The sequence below is a fragment of the Gossypium hirsutum genome, chromosome A12 (genome assembly GCF_007990345.1).
Source record: "Gossypium hirsutum isolate 1008001.06 chromosome A12, Gossypium_hirsutum_v2.1, whole genome shotgun sequence".
Taxonomy (NCBI): Eukaryota; Viridiplantae; Streptophyta; class Magnoliopsida; order Malvales; family Malvaceae; genus Gossypium; species Gossypium hirsutum.
Window position 1 is genome coordinate 84,236,071 of NC_053435.1, and position 23,516 is coordinate 84,259,586.

The 23,516-nt window shown below is 31.0% G+C and overlaps 2 protein-coding genes across 6 annotated transcripts; both read left to right on the forward strand.

Annotated features, from left to right (window-relative positions):
* The first annotated feature begins 7,169 nt into the window (after positions 1–7,169).
* On the forward strand, positions 7,170–10,104 carry LOC107951309 (ADP-ribosylation factor). Of its 5 annotated transcripts, none has more exons than XM_016886310.2 (7): positions 7,170–7,467; positions 8,559–8,715; positions 8,806–8,876; positions 9,285–9,404; positions 9,506–9,624; positions 9,726–9,807; positions 9,877–10,104. In XM_016886310.2, exons 2-7 carry the CDS (start codon positions 8,568–8,570, stop codon positions 9,880–9,882), a joined length of 546 nt encoding a protein of 181 aa, XP_016741799.2. In that variant the 5' UTR covers positions 7,170–7,467; positions 8,559–8,567; the 3' UTR covers positions 9,883–10,104. The 5 variants fall into 5 exon arrangements, with proteins under 5 accessions (XP_016741799.2, XP_040938838.1, XP_016741800.2 ...); XM_041082904.1 differs by having other exon boundaries at positions 7,364–7,822; XM_016886311.2 differs by lacking the exon at positions 7,170–7,467 and adding an exon at positions 7,475–7,703.
* A 2,949-nt stretch (positions 10,105–13,053) lies between these two features.
* Positions 13,054–15,123, forward strand: LOC107952236 (pectinesterase). Its single transcript, XM_041082907.1, has 2 exons — positions 13,054–14,148; positions 14,234–15,123. The coding sequence occupies exons 1-2, from the start codon at positions 13,173–13,175 to the stop codon at positions 14,929–14,931; spliced, it is 1,674 nt and encodes a 557-aa protein (XP_040938841.1). The 5' UTR covers positions 13,054–13,172; the 3' UTR covers positions 14,932–15,123.
* The last annotated feature ends 8,393 nt before the right edge of the window (positions 15,124–23,516 follow it).

A 23,516-nucleotide genomic window follows, 5' to 3' on the forward strand; every position in this document is an offset into this window, starting at 1 on the left:
ACATGTCAAATTAATCTTGGGATTCCCAGGGTTCTAAAATTTTATCTCAAGATTCTTGTGTGTATGGTTAGTGTTTAAAGTTATTTTGGGTCATTGTTTTAAGAAACATGTCATGGGAGACGCGCTTAGTTAGGATGAATACGTTTCTTGCTGGAAGCGTTTTTGTTTTTGTTTTCTCTTTCCAAAAAAGGGTTTATTTCTCTAAATTTAGGGAAAAATGACCTAAAGCCATTAATACATTTCAAAATTGGCATATTTCCCTAATTACCCCCAAAGAACATAGATACATTTCAATTAACTATTTATAAAAATAGACAGACTTGTGTAAAAATTGAGATCTATGTTTATGATTCGTAAACATAAATTGTGTTAATATGTCATATAAGTTCAACATGACTCTAATTCGACTTAACTCATAAATATTTTTTATTAATAATTAAATAAATAAAATTGAATTATATGCTAATTAATATAAAAATTATTTTTAAAAAGTACCCATCAGATTCTGCACTATAAAAGTTGAAATTTTATAGTGGATTATCACTCAAGTTTTTATGTTAGTGTGGTTAAAATTTTTACCGTAAAATCAAAATTTTGGTCTAAAAAATAATTTGATTAAAATTTAAAAATTAAAGATAAAAAAAAATTAAGGCCAAAGTGATAAAAAGTTAAAATTAAGAATTAAATTTATCATTATGCCTAAAAATAATAAAAGAATAACTCCATGATTTGATTAAATTATTTGCAATTTAATCCTTTTCCAAACATTGATTCTCACTTTTCTCTTCTCTTTTTTTTTTCAGGTCTCTTTTTTCCTTTTTCAGATTCAACACTTTCATGTCTCTTTTATAACACTTTGATTCATGTTCAACATGATTAAAGAAAAATAAAATAAAATAAAACTAAAAGCCCAATAAAGCTTACAATTATGCAAATTAAAAAGAAAAAACTGAGGAAGATTTACATTTCCTAGAATAAAAGTAAATCTAAGACAAAGTATTCATTCTTTATTACAATCTTTTTATACTGCTTTTTATCTATTTCTAAATTTTATAATAAGAAGAATAATAATAAATTTAATTCTTTTGATCTTTGAATTTTAATTTTAATTTTGTTAAAATACGATTTTTTGAATGGGAAATTTGACTGGATTGTTTAAATTTTAACAATAGTAATATGGAAGTTAGTATGAATGTTTATATATATTTTATTGTAAACGCAAATTTTTTCATGAAGTAATCGTGAATTATTATAAAGATTGTCAAATTAGCATCGTTAACATTTTAATAGTCGAATTAAATTTTCTATTCAAAAATTAATAATTTAATTAAAATTTGAAGATTAAAAAATATAAATATTAAAAGGAAAAAATTATCATTATGGCTGATTAAAATTGTATGGCTAAGACACAAACACCTAACAATAAGTGGTAGGTCCTTTAATGATGGAGATATGTCTCCTTTTACATGGATTGCATCACTTCTATATTCTATGAATCATTAATCATGTTCATGTTTCAATTCCAAAAGTTTTAAAAAAAGTACCAACTTATGATTGATTAAGAAACTTGCAATGCAGACCAATTAGAGTGGTGTCTGTTTGTTGAAATGATTAGTGTTTCATCGTAATCTATAATTTGTTTTCTTTTTAGTTTTATACATCTCTTAATGTTGATTTGTAAGGATATTAGTTTGAATTAGAGTGTTGATTAGTTTGAATTAGAGTGTTGATGGGTCGGTTCATGTTCAACTCTAACCTATGTAAGGTATTTAGATCAATTTTTTAAGTTTAGATCTGGTTCGAAAATGGGTTTATTTTTTTTGTTCAAGTTTGACTCAGCCCGTCCATATTTGAATTTTTAAATTAGTTTTTATTTTAAAATATTTTAAAAAATTATATAATACACTAATGCACTAAAAAACGTTAAAATAAAAATTTTCTAACGCATTAAAAATACATTACAAAATGCTACTATAAATATAATAAATGTTTTATTGTATTAAATATAATTTTTTAAAAAAATTTATATTTTGGGTTAGGTTATTTAGTAGGGTAAGTTTTTTTTTTAAATTTTGGATAATGGGTTTAATTGTTATTGGATTAGTAATTTAATATATATAATCAATAGGATTATTTTTTAAAACATAATATATTTGAGTTAGGCCGGGCCGAGCTTAGGCTAACAAAATATTGCACAAGGCCTGACCCATATAGAAAATTGACCTTAAATTTTATCCAAACTTATTTTTCAGGCCTCATATTTTTGTTTAAACCTTTTCATTTTTCAAATAGAATTTTAAGCCTAAACTAATGGTCCAATCCATTAACAAGTCTAATTTGAATCTAAAAAAATCATATAAAAATAATAAAACTTTGAATACTTTTAAGAATGTGATTTTAATTTATATTTTAAGATGTGACCAATAAATTGAATGGTGTCATGACAATTAATGTTAATCAAGGCCTTGCTTCACTTCTGGTGTAAATATTTGCCTCATGGCACAACATGCCTGCAATAATATTTGGAGGCCCCCTTGTACCAACAAGAAGCTATATATTAATGGATCCTCAAAGGTTAAGTTATTGTTTAAAATAAAAACGAAACCATCAAAGAGAAAAGGAAAGCAAATCAATTCATTTCACATCTTATTATATACAAAATTTAAGCTTATCATATCATTTTATAATTGGTGAAGAAATGCCTGTAAGGAGGTATTGTCTGTTTCAAAAGTGAAGATGACTTTTGTATCTTCATTTTTCTGAAGAAAACGTCTCATGAGAGGATAATGACACTTGTTATATGTGACTACAGTTAATCTATGTAGAACATTTTCTCCCACAATATAGTTAACAAAATACATAGATATGAAGATAAAATTGTTCATTACCTTTAAGCTTATGTAAGATTAGCTAATGAGGTCTTAATGTTGTTGGTTAAAACAAAAGTTTGGGTTCTTCAACACCTAAGTTGCAATTATGATGTGTGGGTAGAGGTAAAGATAGGGGCGGATGGTAGTGGTCATAGTCTCCCAAAAATGAAAAATATTTATATAGCACTTCATCTTTTATGAAATTATATGTTAATATAATGTTAAAATTGCACTTTATCCTTCCAAAGTTTTATTCATATCTACACTCCTAAAACAATTTTCTAGCTTAGTCATTGTTTGTGGGTCTTATTCCCAAAAATGTACATATGCATAGATAGGTTTTATCCTGTCCTTTGTCCGCTATGGCCTATGCTTTAATAGGTCTGATTCCAAGCTATAATTACTCGGACATGTATTTTTTGTTATATTGTACTTGTAAGTATAGTATATTTTTAATAATAAAACTGAAAAGAAAAAGCACTTCTACAAGAGTACTGGACTGATCATAGGCCGAGCAGAGCTAGGCCGATGTAGAATTTTAGGCACGTTTTTTAGGCCTAGGCTCGAACTGACCTAAAAAATGGGCCTAAATTTTTCCCAAGCCTGACCCGACACGATCGTAATAATTTTTTTAGATTTTTAATTTAAAAAAATTTAAAAAAATATAATGCGTCAAATACATTAAAAATATTAAAATAAATATTTAACAACAAATTAAAAATACAAAAAAGAAGTATAGGTATGTGATTTGGGCTTGACTTAGGTCAAAAAAATTTTGCACAAGGCCCAACCTATTTAGAAAACGGGCCTTATTGTTTGTCTAAAGTTATTTTTCGGGTCTATATTTTTACCTAAATCTTCTCACTTTTTAAACGAACCTTAAGTCTGGATGAATAACCTGACCCATGATCAAGTTTAAAGACTACAATGGAGGCAATAGTATATTGTAATTCACATTGTGATTGAAACAAGGGGTTTCATATCAACTAGCTAGGCTTAGCAGTCTTAGCCCGGACGTTTACTGTTGGTCTAACTTTACATTAATGGGCTTCTATAATAGGTCCATAATCCATCGAAAAGTCTTCAACTTCAAGCCGTGGTTCAAAACCCTAAATGGACAGGCTACAGCATATCGACCAAGAATCCCACCTATCCTTCCTTTCATCTCCTTGTTCTTCATCGACCAAACATGGTTACTAGAACTATACAACTGATGTTGCATTCTACTTTAGAATTCGATCATAAGAATTTTGGTTTGTGTTATTCTTGGTAAAAGTATCATAAAAGTCAAGTTTTATTATATTTTCCTCCTTTATTTAAAAAATAAGTAAATTAATCCATTAAAGAGTAAATTGATAATTTCTATTAAAAATTTAATTTATTTTTACTATTAAAATTTGACATGACTGATGAAATAGCTAAACAATTACTCATGAGGTAACATATATATCATGTTAGGGGCCTTGCCCCCTCAAATGGAAAAACTATCCTTTTAGTCCCCTAGTAAATGATGGAATTAAAAGTTACTATGTAGTAAAATTACACTTTGGCCTTTTCAAAAATGAAAAGATTTTTATTTGGTCCTTTAGAAAATGATGAATTCATAAATTAATACAAGATAAAAAAAAAGTACACTTTAACCTCAAAAAAAAATATAATTCAATTCGAGCCCCCTTAAAAAATTATTTTGGATTCACCTCTGCATACAAGAACCAATTAAGAGTAAAAATAGATGAAATTTTTAACAGAATGATCGATTTGCTCTTTGAATTAATGTACAATAACTAATCAATCCATTTTTTAAGTACCAAAGATAAAATGTAATCTAACTCCTAGAACAAAAGCATCCATGATAGTTTTACCTACTAAATTAATAATGCCTTTAACTATTTGTAGGCACATTATCCAGGAAGCTTGTGGTATTTGCCATTGTTGTATAGTATTTGTATTATCTGATAGTGAATGAAAAAGGTTAATGGACAAGAGACCATTCATGAAGTTATCACACTGCAATTTGTTGATATATTTGAAACAATCAAGAAGATTATGCCTTTTTTTTTTTGTAGCTTTAGTTGAACAGTCCTTGTGCTTAAAAGGTAGTAGGTGGAGAAATCCATGTAGAAGAAGACAACAATTGTTGAATAGTGTTTTTCTCAGGAAATTAATTAGCAGCCCCAGTGGTGTGAGGTGGCCTATCCTTTTAGATTTAGGATCTATTGGCCTGGTAAAGATTTTTGTTTATTTTAGAAATAGTTAAAATGATCTATCTTATATATTGGGATCCATTCCTTAAAAACTATAATTTAAAAATAAGGTAAATTACTTTCAGGGTAATCAATCTATTCATAAGTTTTACACTTCGATTATTAAATTATTTAAAGGTTACATTTTAATCATCAACTTTAAAAGATTTTAAAATAATTATTAGATTTTAAAAGATTTTAAAATAACTTTACTTCTTATTTTTATTGAGTAATTGGATCATAGGCCTATCACACATACACAGTATTATAACTCGCCTGTTCAATGTGAAAATAATGGGAAAAAACGCACTGAAATAATGGGCCAACAGGATTTGGACCATGCGTTTTTAACTTGTCGTAAGGCAATGGAAGTCGGGGCATTTGCAGGGGTCCATATTCCTCTCCATTTGTTTATTGTTTCTCTGCTGCAACTTGATGATAATGCTATGACTAGAGGCCCTGTTATACTATGGAGTCTTTTGGTTTCATACAAACTTATATTCCACTCAATTTTTATATATTATATTAATTTAATCTTAATTTTTAAAACTTAATCTCTAAAATTACAAATAGTTTCAAAAATAAATGTTGAGTATCAGTTTGAGACCATTTGCAAATTTTGAGGGTCAACAATACAAATTGTTACCTAATTATGCTCATGATTCTGTTTTAATCACTTAACTTTAAAAAAATTTAATTTAATCTCTAATGTTCGAAGTCGTTTCTATTTTGGTCACCCGTCGTTAAATTGATAATGGAAAGCCTTTTTTTAACTAACATTATAACACGTTTACTCCTCAATACTTACATATTCTATCAATTTGATCCCCAAACTTCCTAACCAAATATTTCAGCTTTTAAAATAGAGGCATGCCACATCTATTAATTATTTTATTTATGGTTGAAATTATCTAATTCGGTAGGTAATTCTTTTTGTTTATATTTTTAAGAAGTTTTAACTAAACACTATTAAAAATAATATAAAATAAAAAATTTAAAAGTATAATATATAATAAAATTATATAAATAATTTAATATTTGTAAAAATAATTTTTCACTCTAACTAGCATAATTTCAATTTTTAATTATTTTGATAAATGATTTGCAGTGATCATTATTGCTTATTGTGGATTTAAAAATTAATAAAAAATAATTAAAAACAAATAGAACATGTATAATCTCTTAATTAGTTTATAAGATTTAAAAAAATTATTATAAATGTAACAAAAGGAAATTCAATTAATTCTTTCACATTTTTTTTTCTTATGAAAAAAATTAAATGTTCATAGTTTTTTCTTATATAATTATTGATTGAATAATTGGATATTTTAAAATCATATTTTTTTAACTCTAGATTTAACTTTTAATTTCAAAGACCAACTTCGAGGACTATTTTTATACACTTTGAATGAAATATCATACTGTTAACAATAAGAGTAAATCTAAATTATTTTTTTAAATGTTTCTTCATTTTCTTTAGCCAAGATTTTATCAATAAAAGGGTTATAAATATTGTATTTAGAATTAAAAAATGAAAAAAAAGAAAAGAAAATAAAGTTTCAAGATAAACTTATTGATATTAGGAACTGGCTTGGAAAATGACTCATCAATTAAGAAAAGTTTTTTATTTTTTTATTTTTTGGATTTTGTAAATTTATAGATGTGGAATGCCTCTGTTTTAACTGAAAGTTTTGGTTAGAAAATTTGAGGATCAAATTGATAAAATTTGTAAATTTGAAGGGTTAAATTTATTGAATTACTTAGAATTTGGATCGAATTGATAGAATATATAAGTATTGAGGACTAAATATGTTATGCCAGTTAGAAAAATGCTTTCCATTATCGATTTAATGAAATGTGACCACAGCTAAAATGAATTCAAACGTTAGTACTTAAATTAAAAAATTTTAAAGTTGGGTGACCAAACAGAAATGAGGACATAGTTGGGGGACCATTTGTACGGTTTACCCAAAAATAAAATATTTTTTAACATTTGTCCACGTGGATTAAAACTTAAAACGATATTTAAAAATCTATCCCGCGATGGAAAACCGACCTCCTATTCGCCCAACTGACAGCGATTCTAAAACGCGTGCAAATCAAGCGTCGTCATAACGGCGTCATAAGGGACGAAGCTAACCAATGGCCGAAAATTTTTGAAAATTCAAAATGGGAAGACGGCGTTCCGTTAAGATACGATCCCTTTTTGAGATCTATAAATAGTTAAATTGCTCGGAGCTTTAACTCCGTGTAAAATAACACTAAAGGACGGTTCCTTTGATTTCGAGAGTAGATATTCGCTCGTTTCTCTCTTTCGTCGAACTCCGCGTAATAATCGCTCATATTTCTCGCAGGTAAATTTCCATCCCTCTTTCTCAAATTTCCTCAAATATTTTTCGTTTCTCACTTTGTTTTATATATCTCTCCCGATCTGCATCTTACTTCTTTTTCTAAAGAAATTTTCTTTTAAGATTTGACTTCAATTTTGTTTCGAAATTGTTGTGTCAAATCTTTTGAATTTTCAATCTTCGTGCAGTTTAATCTGATCTAAATCTGGGAAGCGTCTGAGTTCGTTCGTTTGCTCAGATTTGTATTTCTCGAATTGAATTTATGTTTGTTATAGATTGGATTTAGATTTCTCCTTTAAGTGTTGATCTGCTCAGAAATTGGTGTGTCAAATCTTTTGAATTCTGAATTTTTCGCGTAGTGGTATCTGATCTGAATCTCTGATCTTGAGTTCATTGGTTTGCTTAGATTTTTAATTCTCGAATTGAATTTATGTTTGTTACAGATTGGATTTAGATTATTTTCTACATGTTACTCTGCTCAGAAATTGTTGTGTCAAATCATTTTGAATTATTCGAGTAGTGTCACCTGATCTAAATCTCGGAAGTGAGCTCGTTGGTTTGCTCAGATTTGTATTTTTCGAATTGAATTTATGTTTGTTACAGATTGGATTTAGATTATCTTCTTTTGGTTGATCTGCTCAGAAATTGTCGTGTCAAATCTTTTGAATTTTGAATTATTCGCGTAGTGTCATCTGATCTAATTCTCAGAAGCGTCGCGAGTTCCTTGGTTTGCTCGGATTTGTATTTCTCTATTTGAATTTATGTTTGTTACGGATTGGATTTAGCTTCTTTTTATGTGTTGATCTGCTCAGAAATTGTGTCAAATATTTTGAATTTTGGACAATTTACGTAGTCTTATCTGATCAGAATCTCAGAAGCGACTTGAGCTCGTTGGTTTGCTCAGATTTGTATATCTCGAAATGAATTTATGTTTGTTACAGATTGGACTTGGGTTTTTTTATGTGTTGATCTGGTCAATTCTGTTTGGCTTCAAATCATTCCTCGAACAATCTTAATTTTGTTTTGAATTTTGTTCGTTGGATCTGCTTTTTTATTTTCAAATTAAATTTGATGATTTGCAATTTGGTGTTTGGCAGACGTGAAGAATGGGGCTGTCTTTCACAAAGCTGTTCAGCCGGCTTTTTGCCAAGAAGGAGATGCGTATATTGATGGTTGGACTTGATGCTGCTGGTAAAACCACCATTCTTTACAAGCTCAAGTTGGGAGAGATTGTCACCACAATTCCAACCATTGGTAAGTCAATGATTTGCCCCATGAAGTTGTAACATTTTTTTTCGTTCATTTGAGTTTATTTCAAATTGAGATAACATTATAATCTTGTAGGTTTCAATGTGGAAACTGTGGAATACAAGAACATCAGCTTTACTGTCTGGGATGTTGGTGGCCAGGACAAGGTAACTAGTTTTAGTTTTTATTCAAACATATCACCATTTGTTAAGATTAAAGATTGCATGAGAGGAAAATCTGGTGTCTCTTTTGATGTGTTCTATTTATTGCATTCTTACCATAGCTTGTAAAAGGGGATAATTATGGATGGGATTTTTTGCTTTCATATATTCTATGAGCAATTATCTTGACTACCTGAATATGGTGTTGTTCCGATAAAGGTAAAACACATGTTTGATGTCTGTTAAGTATATGCATAGGTTGATTGTGAGCGGTTAACATTGGTGTTTATGTTTTGAGTACATCTTAGATCTTGTTAGATCTGTTGGATTTATAAACAAAGTGCTTATGGAATTTGTTCATCTCAATTATACACCTTGCTTCTTTTTTTTTTTTTTTTTTGACTTTCTTCAAAGATTCGTCCATTGTGGAGGCATTACTTCCAAAACACACAAGGACTCATTTTTGTGGTTGATAGCAATGATCGTGATCGTGTGGTCGAAGCCAGGGATGAGTTGCACAGGATGTTGAACGAGGTACTTGAGTACAAATTTTCTTATTACTGGTGCAATGATTCCAAAGAAACTATGGTTGCGAATTTACTAAAAACATATTATTATTTTATGTTCATTAACAGGATGAGTTGAGGGATGCTGTGCTGCTGGTATTTGCAAACAAGCAAGATCTTCCAAATGCTATGAATGCTGCCGAGATCACTGACAAGCTTGGCCTTCATTCTCTCCGTCAGCGCCACTGGTAAGATGAGCAGTTGTCTTCATCTCTCTCGCTGTCTTTATCTGACCCTCTCTGTTCAAAAATCCATGTCACCCTCTATAATATATATATATGTTTTGCAGGTACATACAGAGCACATGTGCCACTTCCGGTGAAGGACTGTATGAGGGACTGGATTGGCTCTCAAACAACATTGCGAACAAGGTAAGTTCATGCAAATCATGCTGATTATACCTTCTGTTTGTTTGTGCTGATAAATTTACATGATTGCAGGCTTAAATGAAACAATTGAACCGACGGTCACACTAACAATGGCCCCATTTTGATGTTCTGGATGTCCATCTCGTTCAAGTGTTCTGGCTTTCTTTTTTTATATTTCTTATTCCCTGCAAACATTACCCATTTGTCACTTGTAGTTTAAAGAATAATTTGAGTAAATTTCGATTTCCTTTGTTGTATTACCTCCATAGCTGCAAAAGGAAAGAAAAAGGTTTTCTCCTAGTTTGGGGCAGTTTCTACGTTGTGGCAAAATTATATACATAATCTAGTACAACTTATGTTGAAGCAGTACATAAATCTTGATGAATCCCAAGGTTTTGTGGCTTTGGAGAATGCTTTGGAGAATGGATTTGATATGCTCCAAAATTTGATGAAAATTTATATATTCAATTGTAAGAGTGGTTTTGTTTTCTTTTTCTTCAAAATTTTTTTTAATTCACAATGTCTGTTTTTTTTTTATGTTTAATCATTAAATTAACAAAAATTTTCATTTTTACCTCTTAATTTATGAATGCGCACAGGTGTGTTAACATACTCGACAGTTGCAATTAAGTAAAAAGAATAGAATTAAAACAGCAAAATATAAGAATGATAATATTGCTTGGTATTAATAAAATATTATTATATCAAATCGTGCCAAATATTATTATATTTATAATAATTTTTTAATTTTAATTTCTAAAATATTAAAATATTTATCTCAAATATTATAATTTTAATATTATACAACATACATATTTATTAATAATATATAATAAATATTAATATAATTAATTATTTTAGTAAAATCATTTAATATTATAATTTTATTTTTATAATAAATTTAAATTTTAAAATTTAAATAATATTTTAATACTTTTTTAAAAATATTTTAATAATAAATATTTAGCTTATAATTTATAAATATTTAGTAATAAATGTTTAATAATATAAAGTATGAATATATTTACTAATATTAATCCTAAAGCCACGAGTCAAATCATGCATCAACTTAATTGAGAAATAATAAAAATATCTTCATTTTTATAAAATATTATTATATCAAATCGTGCCAAATATTATTATATTTATAATAATTTTTTAATTTTAATTTCTAAAATATTAAAATATTTATCTCAAATATTATAATTTTTAATATTATACAACATACATATTTATTAATAATATATAATAAATATTAATATAATTAATTATTTTAGTAAAATCATTTAATATTATAATTTTATTTTTATAATAAATTTAAATTTTAAAATTTAAATAATATTTTAATACTTTTTAAAAATATTTTAATAATAAATATTTAGCTTATAATTTATAAATATTTAGTAATAAATGTTTAATAATATAAAGTATGAATATATTTACTAATATTAATCCTAAAGCCACGAGTCAAATCATGCATCAACTTAATTGAGAAATAATAAAAATATCTTCATTTTTATAAAATATAATTTTGTCATTTCATATATTTTAAATAGGATATATAAATATAAATACATATAATAATCCTAGCCTTTATAGGATTCCACGTTTGTTACAGTATTCAACCAAAGACTCATTTATTAATTTTATTATTTTTTAAAATATATTTATCACTCTATTTGTTATACTATTGAACCAAAGATTCGTATATTTATCATGGGTATGCCATAATCTAATTTAATAATACAAATACAAGTAGTTTTAGAAATCTTGTTTATCTATACTTATTATAAAACCTTTGACTGAGAGAGTGTCACGAGTTAATCGGATACCAACTTAGTTAAGAAAAGACAAAAATATTCTCACATTACAAAGTAAATTGTATTATTTTGAAAGTGTTTATTTATTTTTATCATTTTATATATTTTATATAGAAAAAAAACAAACAAACATAATAAGATGCTATTGAGTCTTTTATATATAATGCAATTATCTTGTAGGTAGTAGAGTAAAAAAAACTTAACAAACGAGTCTAAGATACTACTAAGTCTTTTTATTATTAATAGATCATGATAGATCTACAACGTGGGTGGAAAAAATTATGTAATAAATATATGTATAAAAAATGGATATAAAAACAAATGAGGCTCTAGTTAAAAGGGTAAATTTGAGATATTTAAAACAATGTTGTCTTATGTTTAAATCCTATCACGTGTATATATTCTAGATTTTATATAAAAAATATAAAACGATATAAATATCCTCATAATAATATTTCTTACTTTGTGAAATGAATAAGTTTTTGATAATTTCACAATTTAGTTGAAACCTAATTGATAGGTGACACCAACTCAGTAAAACATTTAAATAATAGTATAAATTTTAAGAAAATTATTATTTACTACATTTAAAGACAAATGACCACATAATTCTTACTTGTGGACTTTTATATTATTATTTAATTTTACTCTTTTGACACAAAACAATAATTTTATAATATGATGGTTTAAATAAAAATTACTTTTTTGGAAAATATTTGGAACATTGTGAATGAAAATTTTAAGATGATGATAAGTATTTTATAGGGTATAGTAAAATATTAAAATAAATAAATGACAATTTTTAAGTCAATTTGTGAAATTAAAAAAATTATATTGTTAATATACTAAATATTAACCTATTTTTTATGTGAAAGAAAAATACATTGGTTTTAAAAAAAATCAATAGTAATATATTGAAGAGCGTCTCATCTTAAACAGAGTTTACTTTATACCGTTTCTTTTATGTTAAAAAAATATATTGAAATGATTATTATGTAAGGTGAGATTTGGATATGAGTATTAAAAAATTTAATATCTTCGACTTAACAAACAATACAAAACAATACAATACTATGGTGATAGTGATTTCTTTTGGTTTTTTTTTTATCAATTTCTTTTTTATATTTTAACACAATTGTGAGTGTGATAGATTGTAGTATATAAAATATAGGGATGAGCGAAGAACAAATTTTATGTTTGGTATAAAGTGAAAACCGATCCTAGTCAAACGTTGTGTCTCAAATCATGAAATTCAACGCAATCCACAAAGAAAAATGGGATAAAAACCACTCAATCTTGTAACCTTCTATTTCTATATATCCATAAAAAATAAACAAAGAAACCCTAATTTTAGACCTTCCCACTTTGCTATAAATCGCAACATGCATCGTCGATTCCATCAAACAAATGAACAAAGAATAACTTTTAATTAGACCCTTTCTTCCATCCGAGTCCCTTTTTAAGTGTTTGGGAATCGGATTGTTGGGCTATATTTGCCATTACCATAGTCAATCATAGCGAGAGAGAAATTTATTTTAGGGTAGATCAATGTCGGTCAAAGTAGTAATAACAGCGGTTTCCGTTATTCTTTTGGTGGGAGTCGTCGCTGGCTTTTTTGCCGTAATTCAACATCGAAAACACAGTGGTGGTACCGAATTATCTCTGCAAATGAAGGCTGTTTCTAATTTTTGTTCAGCTACAAGTTACAAAGAAGCTTGCCAAAAGTCCCTCAACTCTGTTAATAGCACTGATCCTGAACAATTTATCAGTCGGTCGATTTTGGTGGCTGAAGAAGCTGTTATGAAGTTCTTTAATTATTCCGACTCGTTGATTGTTAAGGCCAAGAATAATAGCAGGACTAAGATGGCTTTGGATGATTGTAAGGACATGATGAGCTATGCGGTTCAATCCCTTCAAGCATCGTACTCCGAGGTGGGTAATGCTCAATTGCACAGCATTTCTGACCGTGTATCGGATCTTAGGACCTGGTTAAGTGCTGTTATATCGTACCAGGAGTCTTGCTTGGATGGTTTTGAAAGTGATGAAATCATGAAAGAAAACATGACAATTGGCATTACTGATGCTAGAGAACTCACTTCCAATGCTTTGGCAATCGTGTCCAAGTTATCGGAAATTCTTTCAAAATTTGGTCTCCAACTTAAGGCTCCTAAGACATCCCGTAGACTTCTTTCCACAGGGAAAGATAAGTATCCATCGTGGTTCTCGAATGTAGACCGTAAGCTTTTGGCTAAAATTGATAATAGTAACATAAAACCAAATGCTATTGTGGCTATGGATGGAAGTGGCCATTTCAAGACCATTGCTGAAGCCCTAGCTGCAGCCCCCAAGCAATCCAATGTCCGTCATGTGATCTATGTTAAGGCTGGAGTCTATAAAGAATACATCACCGTGGACAAAAAAACCATTAACATCCTTATGTATGGTGATGGCCCAAGAAAGACTATAGTCACTGGTAATAAGAACTATGTCGACGGCACACCAACATGGAAAACTTCTACTTTTTGTAAGTTTCCAAAGGATCGAAACCAATTATTTCATCTTAAATCTCCCTAATAAATTTTTTGATTTCGTAAATTTTAATGATGCAGCTGCTATTGGAGATGGATTCATTTGTAGATCTATGGGTTTCCAAAACACTGCTGGTCCTTCGAAGCATCAGGCTGTGGCTCTTCGTATTCAATCTGATAGATCAGCGTTCTTTGATTGCCGAATGGATGGCAATCAAGACACATTGTACAATCATGCAAATCGTCAGTTTTTTCGCAACTGTGTCATTTCTGGAACCATTGACTTCATCTTTGGTGACTCCCCTACTCTTATCCAAAACACATTGATAATTGCAAGGAGACCAATGGATAATCAACTTAACACAGTGACCGCACAGGGCAAGTCCGATGCTAATGAGAACACCGGTACTGTAATCCAAAATTGCAGGATTGTCCCTGAGCAAATACTCTTTCCCGATAGGTTCAAGATTGCAACTTACTTAGGCAGGCCATGGAAGCAATATTCTACAACTGTGGTCATGGAGTCCACTTTGGCAGACTTCATTCGGCCCGAGGGATGGACACCATGGGCTGGAGAAGCTTTCGAAGACACTCTTTATTATGCTGAGTACAATAACCGTGGCCCTGGTGCTAGTCTCGATAAGAGAGTTGACTGGAAGGGTTATCACAAGATCGATAAAAACACTGCTATGAGATTCACGGCTCAATCATTCCTTTTGAGTCGTGAGAATTGGTTGCCCCAAACTGGCATTCCTTACATAGCTGGTTTGAGATCTTGAAAACATTCCAGTGATAAACGTACAAAATAAATCTTTGCCGATGATGTATAGAATTAAGTTTGTAGACCTCAATTACGTTTAAATTATTTTTATTAATGTTTAGGGAAGTTGGTATAATTAGATATTGAGGGTTGAGATCTTGTGGATAGTAATTGATTTTCTTTTTTTGAAGTTACATCGTAATTAAATTGATACTAAGGGATGAAATATAAATAAAGAAAAAACTCATTTTTTAAATAAAATATATAAATACAAATTAATTAGGTTATAATATGCTATTAGTCCCACTATTTTGACAAAATTTGAGATTTACTCCATGTGCTTCAAAAGTTAAAAATTAAACATCTCAATCCAATCATTAAAATTGCGAGTATTTTCTATTAAAATTTATTAACTTAGAATTTTGATTTAGTTGTCCTCTTATGACATGACATAAATTGACAAAAAATAAATATTTAAATTGATAAATTTTGACAGAAACTACCAACGGCGATAATGATTGGACTAAGATTTTTAAATTTAAAAAGTAGGAGGATTGAATTTTAACGTTTAAAATACAAGGACTAAATATCAAATTCTGTACATGTACAAGGTCTAACAACACATTATGATATCAATATCATTCGTACCAACTGGAACATCTTAGTCCAATAGTCAATTGAAAAAAAAAATCCAACTATTGCTTTAATGGTTGTACCAATGTGTTTCGGTTTGTATCGGCCCGTACCAATTGGTACAATATTTTTATATTTTAAATTGATTTTTAATATTTTCTATCTTAAATATTTAATTTTTAATAATTACATTTAAAATAAAATATAATCATTTAATTAAGTTATTAAACATAATTAATAATTTTAAATTTTATTATTTTCAAATAATTTTTATGTATGTAATTGAGATATATTTACACATATATGATTTATATGAAAAAAATTTAAAAATATAGGTAAACTCAAAATTATATATTGAAACATACTGGTATTAGTAAGTACCGGTATTAGAACAAAGACTATGTTCATTGGTAGAGGTGAGCAAAATCTGATTCAATTTGAAAAATTCGAAAAAAATTTAAATTTATAATTAAATAGTTCAAGCTATTTGAGTTAATTGAGTTATTCAGATCAACTCGAATAAAAAATCAAGTTTTTCGATTTAACTTGAATATGAATTACACAATTCAAGCTGTAATAGCCCAAATTTAACCGGGCCTTAAAATCAAATGAAGGTAGATAAATAAATAAATATTTATTTAGTCCAAGTCCAGGTTACAAAGCCCAAACCCTACCGGCCCAAAACTTAAAACACTACCCGTATGACCCAAATTAACCCTCAAACCCGACCTAACCCACAATAGCTAACCCAATTCAAACATTACCCAGTAAGCCCCTTTTACCCTTGACCTGTATACATCAGTGGCCCAAGAAGCCCAAATAACTTAACAAAAACAGGAAACCCTAGGGTTTCCTGAACACTATCGCGCCGCAACTGCTTCTGGAATATTCGGGGAGCGTCTGTCCAGTCCCCGAAATCGAGGCCACCATCAAAGCACTGTCCCAAGGCCTTTCGACGCACCAGCTCGGCCACCGATCACGCCTCCACCAGTGGGCCGTGACTTTAGCATTGTGTTGTGCCCAGCGCAGTCACTATCAAGATCCTCGCAAATTACCTGCAAGAAAAGGAAAGAAACACAACAGATACGAAAAAACAAAAAGGGAAACTAAAGAGATTCAGCAGATCACAATCAAGGATATGATACAGTGGACAAAAAAATCTTTGATTTCTTTCCAGTTTATGTAATCACAATAATGGCTATAAAAGCCCGAAATCAAACCATTGTAAAGGACCGGATTTTTGAAAATAGAAATATACTTATATATTTGATTCAAAGAGAAATACAAACAGTTTCCAAAAGGTGATTTAATCGTGCACCTTGTTTTTATTTTAGCATGCATACATAAATTGTTCTAAGCAGAAATTGCTGAGGTTTTACAAAGGAAAGAAAGTTACCTGTATTACGTTTGAAAGAGGGAGGGTTTTTAACCCTCCGACCACCGTGCGTGGCGGCGCGTAGGCGCGTGGGGACCGATGGACGGAGACTCCACAGAACTCTGATGACCGGCCCCTAATCCTCTTCAGAGGATTTTTGTTTTTTTTTCTAAAACGATATTTCAGATGATTTTTAGGCCTTAGTTTTGGATTATACAGCCCTAACAAAGGGACATCGTTTTAGCTTAGCCTAATAAGCTTAAAACGACGACGTTTTGAAGCCCCAGGATCCGCGTGTTGACCCGGTTACCTGGGGAGGATCCGCATGTTTTGAGAATTGGGCTAATTGCTCATTTGGTCCTCCTGCTTTATTATTCATAATTTCATTAATATTTATTTGTAATTTAGCCTTAATGTTTCAATTTCATTTCAATTTAACCCTCACAGTGTTTTAAAACCATATTAAGGGAAACGACGCCGTTTTGGAAAAAGGGCGATTTGCCCAATGAGTCCCTTTCATTTTACGCGCGTTTTAAATTGGGTCTTAATTCTGTTTTATTTCTTTTAAATTCATCCCGTAATTTTGCTGCACTTTCAATTTAGCCCTATATATTCATTTTTTATTATTCTATATATATATTTTTATATGTAGATATTGTTTTATTTTTAAACCTTACTTTTATGTTATGTACTATAAGATTATTTTATCATATATTATTATTTATCGTATATTATTTTTTTCACAAATTATTATTATTATCATTATTTTTATATATTATTAATATATTTTCTTGTATTATATATTTATTAATTATTTATATATATTGTCCTTACATATATACTTTCGTTATTTTATATTATATCTATTACAATTCTTATTTCCTATATATTCAAATTATATTTTATTATATAAAATTTATTATTTTTATTCTATATTACTTATTATTATTTTTATATATGTTATGTATATTATATATTATCCATTATATTATTTATTATTCATTATATTATTTAAAATTTTAAAATTTATAAATTGAATTATATTTTTAACTCATATTATACACATATTAAATTATCAATTATTTATTTATTATGTATTATTTTATTTTAAAATGATATTTTTATATTATGTGTTATTTTATAAATTCTTTTACATACTTTTTTTTTAAATTTTTAAAAAAAAACCCAATATATTTTATTATTCTTTCATAAATATTTTTGTTATTGTGTTTTATATATTGTATAGCAAATACTATTTTAAGATTATTATTAAAAATTATGTCATTATTTGTGTTACATGTATATTTTGTTAACAATAACCCATTTCATTTTATATATCATGTGTATATGTTATTTTATATTTATTATTTGATACTATATTTCATGAACATGTACATTGATATTGCATTATTTTTTTTGTGTATCATGCATTATTCAATTATTACTTTATATGTTTGTATATTTTGTCTATCCATTTTCAATACATGCTATATATATATATCTTTGTATGCATATTGTTAATATTTGCCATGTATATGATTTTTATGTATCTAATGTACGATTTTTATATTATTGTCACCATTCTGTTTAAATGCATGTATTATTTACCTACTACCATAATATGTTACTATGTATAATTTATAATACAATACAATTCCTCATGCATCATTTTTTTTAAAAAAACAAGGCCCAAAGTTTTCAAAAATATAAAGGCAATGCTTGGTGTTCGGAAATTTCGAGAAAGTAGTGCCCTAACTTATTGGGTTGCGACTTTTCTCGTTAATTAGTTCGAATAATCAAGTACCCTTCTTAGTTTTCAAAGGTTTTCAAAATGTGAGCAACTGTCTTGGAATTGTAAAGCAATATGTCCTAACTTATTGGATGTAGCGTTTTGTTATTACGAGATAGGGATTTCTAAAAAGCTAACTTAGTGTCAATACTTTGATACGGGTGAACTCTAATTTAAAAAAAAAATCAAAATATTTAAAAGAGGACTACATCTTAAAATTTTTGAATTTCCGACATTAAAGACACTTGATAATCAATTAGGTACCAATTTTTGGGCGTTACAAGGGTGCTAACCCTTCCTCGAACGTAACCGACTCCCGAACCTGTTCTTCTATTTCGTAGACCAAAACTAATGATTTTAAAACAAAATGTTTTAAAGGTGATCCAATCACACTTAAAAAGATTAGTGGCGACTCCCGTTTTCGTTTTTCTTAAAGTCGATTCTCATTTTCCAAAACTCGATTTAAAAATGGTTTCGACAGTTTGGCGACTCCATTGGGGACTAATAAGAGAGTCAAGCAGTGTAATTGATTATCTCTTATCTTAATGTCAGAAATTAAAAATTTTAAAATTTAATCCTCTTTGCATTACATGTGTTTGTATTATTGCATATGTTGCTATATTCTAATACGCATTGCATTTGCATGACCGTTGTGGTCACACCCTTAAGTGGGAGTGAGAAGCTACGCCTTCGTGAGGTTTTCGCCTCCGTGCAGGATAGTGGATCACTTTCGGGATACATCTGTACCTATGGTTTCATGAGATTTTCATCTCCGTGTAACCATAGGGAAATGTATTCCTCTAAACTGAACTCGATTCAAATGAGCCTATAATGGGTGAGGATCGAGGAATCTGCTGGTTCGGATACCTCAAACTTTAGAACCAACCTCATATAGAAAAATCGTAAGAGCCCAACTTGGTTAGAGTTAAACTTTAGATATTACCCTTATAAATTATCGTTGAGATTTATTGATATCATGTGATACTAACTATTTCTTTTCTTTTGTTCGTATGTCATTTTGCATTTACAAAGGTATCGATTCGCGGTCAGTTTCTAAGCTAGGAAGTTTTATTATGGAGAGCGGACTTCTTGATAAAATGGAAGGCAACGCTAACGTCCATAGATGGTCCGAGCAAACTCAACTAGAAAAGGGAGATAGTATAGCTGAGGGATACGTGTCGGAGTTGTCAGATTACACTCGCATTAGTGTCACGCAGAATAATCTCCAGGAGCTTAAGGAAATTTGGGATCAGTGGGGCAAAGAGACCAAGCAGTTATTCTAAGGTAATTATGGAGACTTACCTTACTTGCTTGATGTTCAGATAGACGAGCACTTATTCCGAGCCCTTGCTCAGTTTTGGAACCCGACGTACAATTGCTTCACTTTTGGGGAAGTAGACATGGTACCTACTGTGGAGGAGTACACGGCCTTGCTCCGTTGTCCCAGATTTCAGAATGATAGGATCTATTCTCGAGCTGCTTGTGTCCCTACCTTTTGGTAGAAATTGATGATTATTACGGGGATGAGCGAGCAGTGGGCCACGACCCGAATTAAGGAAAATGGTGAGTGCAAGTGCATTTCGTGGGGCACTTTGAAAGATTTGATTCTGACACACCTTGATGAGACGAATAAGGTAGATGTTTTTACCTTGAGTTTGTATGGATTGATGGTTTTCCCTAGGGCTTTGGGACATGTGGATGAGGCAACCACGGATCTTTTTCATCGACTCAGTAAAATGATCACTTCTGTCCCTGCAATTTTGGCGGAAACATTCAGATCTTTAGGTGCATGTAGGAGGGCTGGTGCTGGCAGGTTTATAGGGTGTGCTCAGTTGCTTTTGGCTTGGTTCTACAGTCATTTTCGATTGATAGATAGGGTGGTTTTTCAGGTTTTCTTCAAGGACTATTCACCGTTGAAAGATATAGCAGCTTCAACTAGGAGAGTTGATGTTCCAGAAGAGAATTGGATAGCGCTACTTCAGAACCTTCAATTGAAAGATGTTGAGTGGAGGGCTCCGTGGATGATGCCTGGTGAGGTTCTTTATCGATGCGGCAGTTTTGATTGGGTACCCCTACTGGGAATTTTGGGTGCCATTGGTTATGCTCCTTTGCTCGTGCTGAGGCAGCATGGATTGAGACAGTTTGTACCAACGACTCAGGGGTTGGCTCAAAGTGAGTTCGTATATAGAGGAGCCGATTACAAGAGGAAGGTTAGTGAAGTTTCTAGTGCTTAGAAAAAGACTTGTCGGTTGAAAAGAGTAGCTATTAGTCCTACAACCACACCGGAATACATTGAATGGAGAGGCAGAAGGGTTAACGATAATATCCCTAAGCCAAGTGTGGAAGAAGCTCGACTGATGGAAGAATATCTGCAAGTAAGACCCTCAGAGTCAGAAATTATGAAACAGGAGTTCGAGAGAAAGAACTTGGAGTTCGAGAAGAGGATAGCAAAGCTCGAAGAGGAAAAGATGTACTTGAGTTTGGACGTCGATGTTCAAAAGATGGAGCTTGAGAAAGAGAGAAAAGAAAAGAGAAAGATTAAAGAAGATCGAGATGATCTAAAGGAACATTACAAAAGGGCACAATTATCCTTAAGAAGGGCGAGAGTAGGAGGATCTTCAGATCAGTTTTAGAAGGAGGTCCAAGAGGAAAAGGCTAGGGCCGAGTATTGGGAGAGGAAGTTCCAAGAGATGCAGGTACAGAATTTAGCATTAGAGGAAGAAAATAAAGGGTTGAAGACTAGGGTAACTGAGCTTGGAAGATCCCTACATTTGCACCAAAACCATAACTCTACGGTCGAGTTAAAGGACCTAAAAAGCAAGGTTGAGGATTTGAAAATAGCATTGCATGACGAAAGCGTTAAAGCTTTGGGCCTTAGGGCGAAAGTGTATTTGTAATCCTCTTATATGTGAAGATATTATTTTTCTAAATAAAATTTTCTAAATGAAGTTGAACTAGAATCGATATCTTTTTTGCATTCATGTATTTGCATCTCATAGCATTTCATCATATCATTTGCATTCAAAGTTATAGAAAGACCCTGATTAGTTAAAGTTTACTTTAAAAGGTAAAAAAGAAAATCTGAAAATCTCACATCCTTACGGCACTCGTACTAAAACTAAGAGCATGGGTCAAAGGTTCGAGCAATTACAAAAAGACATGCAAGATCAAATGCAAGAACAGTTGGCCAAAATACAGAATGAAATGAAGGAGCAGATGCTAGAGGCTCAGAGAAACATGATGGCTGAAATGGCTCAGCTGCTAAGAACTACTGATAAAGGAAAAGCTCCCATGGCGATCACTGAAGAGGAGAATGAAGGTCCTCCTCCGGGTTTTACTCTGCTTCATGTGCCCGTGCAAACCGAGGCACCTCCTAGAAGGCCAGCTGTCACCGTGAGGTCTCAACATGGGCCAGTGGATGCTGGAATCCCCGTAAATTTCCCATCTTTGTTGGGAAATAATTTGGGTGATAGCTCAATCAACCCTATTACCCCTGATTTGGATTTAATGGAGAAGGAAAGAATGGCCACTGAATCCTCGAAACAATTGGAAGATCGTTGCAGGTGGTTAGAGGAGAAGTTTAGGATTTTAGAAGGCGCTGGCAATCATCATGGAATTGATGCCAAAGACTTAAGTTTGGTTCCAGATTTAGTGCTTCCTCATAAATTTAAGATGCCAGAGTTCGAAAAGTACAACGGGACTACTTGCCCAGAGGCACACATAACAATGTTTTGTAGAAGAATGACTGGTTACGTGAATAACAATCAACTATTGATCCATTGTTTTCAGGACAGCCTAGTGGGAGCAGCGGCTAGGTGGTACAATCAGTTGAGCCGTGCAAGAATCAGTTCATGGAGAGATCTCGCACAAGCTTTCATGCAACAGTATAACCATGTGACATATGACGCCAGATAGGATCACACTTCAAAACATCGAGAAAAAGTCTAATGAAAGTTTTAGGCAATATGCACAACGATGGAGGGAGGTGGCAATGCAAGTACAACCACCATTGTTGGAAAAGGAAACCACCATGTTATTTATTAATACTTTGAAGGCGCCATTCATTACACATATGATTGGAAGCACCACGAAAAGTTTCGCGGATATAGTTATGGCAGGTGGGATGATTGAGAATGCCATGAGGGGTGGTAAAATCGAGGGGGAAGTGGCTAAAAGATCGGCCCCAAGGAGAAAAGACAATGAGGTGAACAACATGAACAGTTTCAACTCTAGGGCAATCATAGTTGGACAACATAAAACAGCTACAGGTGAGCAACAAAGTACTCAAAGATAGGAATCGGGTACAAGACAGAATTCGGAAAGGATGCAATTCACTCCTATCCCTGTGACATATCGTGAGCTTTATCAAAGCTTATACGATGCACATGCCATTGCTCCATTTCACTTGAAACTACTGCAGCCACCGTACCCCAAATGGTATGATGCAAATGCTAAATGCGAATATCACGCGGGAATATCGGGGCATTCAATTGAAAATTGCACTGGGTTCAAGAAGGTCGTGGAAAAGCTCATCAAAATGGGGGTTGTGAAATTTGATAGTACCCCTAATACTAAAAATCCGTTACCGGATCATGGCAATCAAAGAGTGAATGCCATTGATGAAACAAAGAAAGGAAAAGTCAAGGAAGATATTGCTGAGGTGAAGACACCTATGAAAGTAATATGGGAGGAGATGGTGAAGAGAGGTATGCTGACCTCTAGAAAAGAAAGAGAAGGAATAGAGAACCATTGTGAATTCCATGCAGAAGCGGGTCATATGATCCAAAATTGTGAAGAATTCAAGGTC

Coding starts and splice junctions, on each gene's coding strand:
- LOC107951309 (XM_016886310.2), top strand. CDS start 8,568: ATGGGGCTGTCTTTCACAAAGCTGTTCAGCCGGCTTTTTGCCAAGAAG. Junction 9,405..9,505: donor TGCACAGGATGTTGAACGAG/GTACTTGAGTAC, acceptor GTTCATTAACAG/GATGAGTTGAGGGATGCTGT. Junction 9,625..9,725: donor TCTCTCCGTCAGCGCCACTG/GTAAGATGAGCA, acceptor TATGTTTTGCAG/GTACATACAGAGCACATGTG.
- LOC107952236 (XM_041082907.1), top strand. CDS start 13,173: ATGTCGGTCAAAGTAGTAATAACAGCGGTTTCCGTTATTCTTTTGGTG. Junction 14,149..14,233: donor ATGGAAAACTTCTACTTTTT/GTAAGTTTCCAA, acceptor TTAATGATGCAG/CTGCTATTGGAGATGGATTC.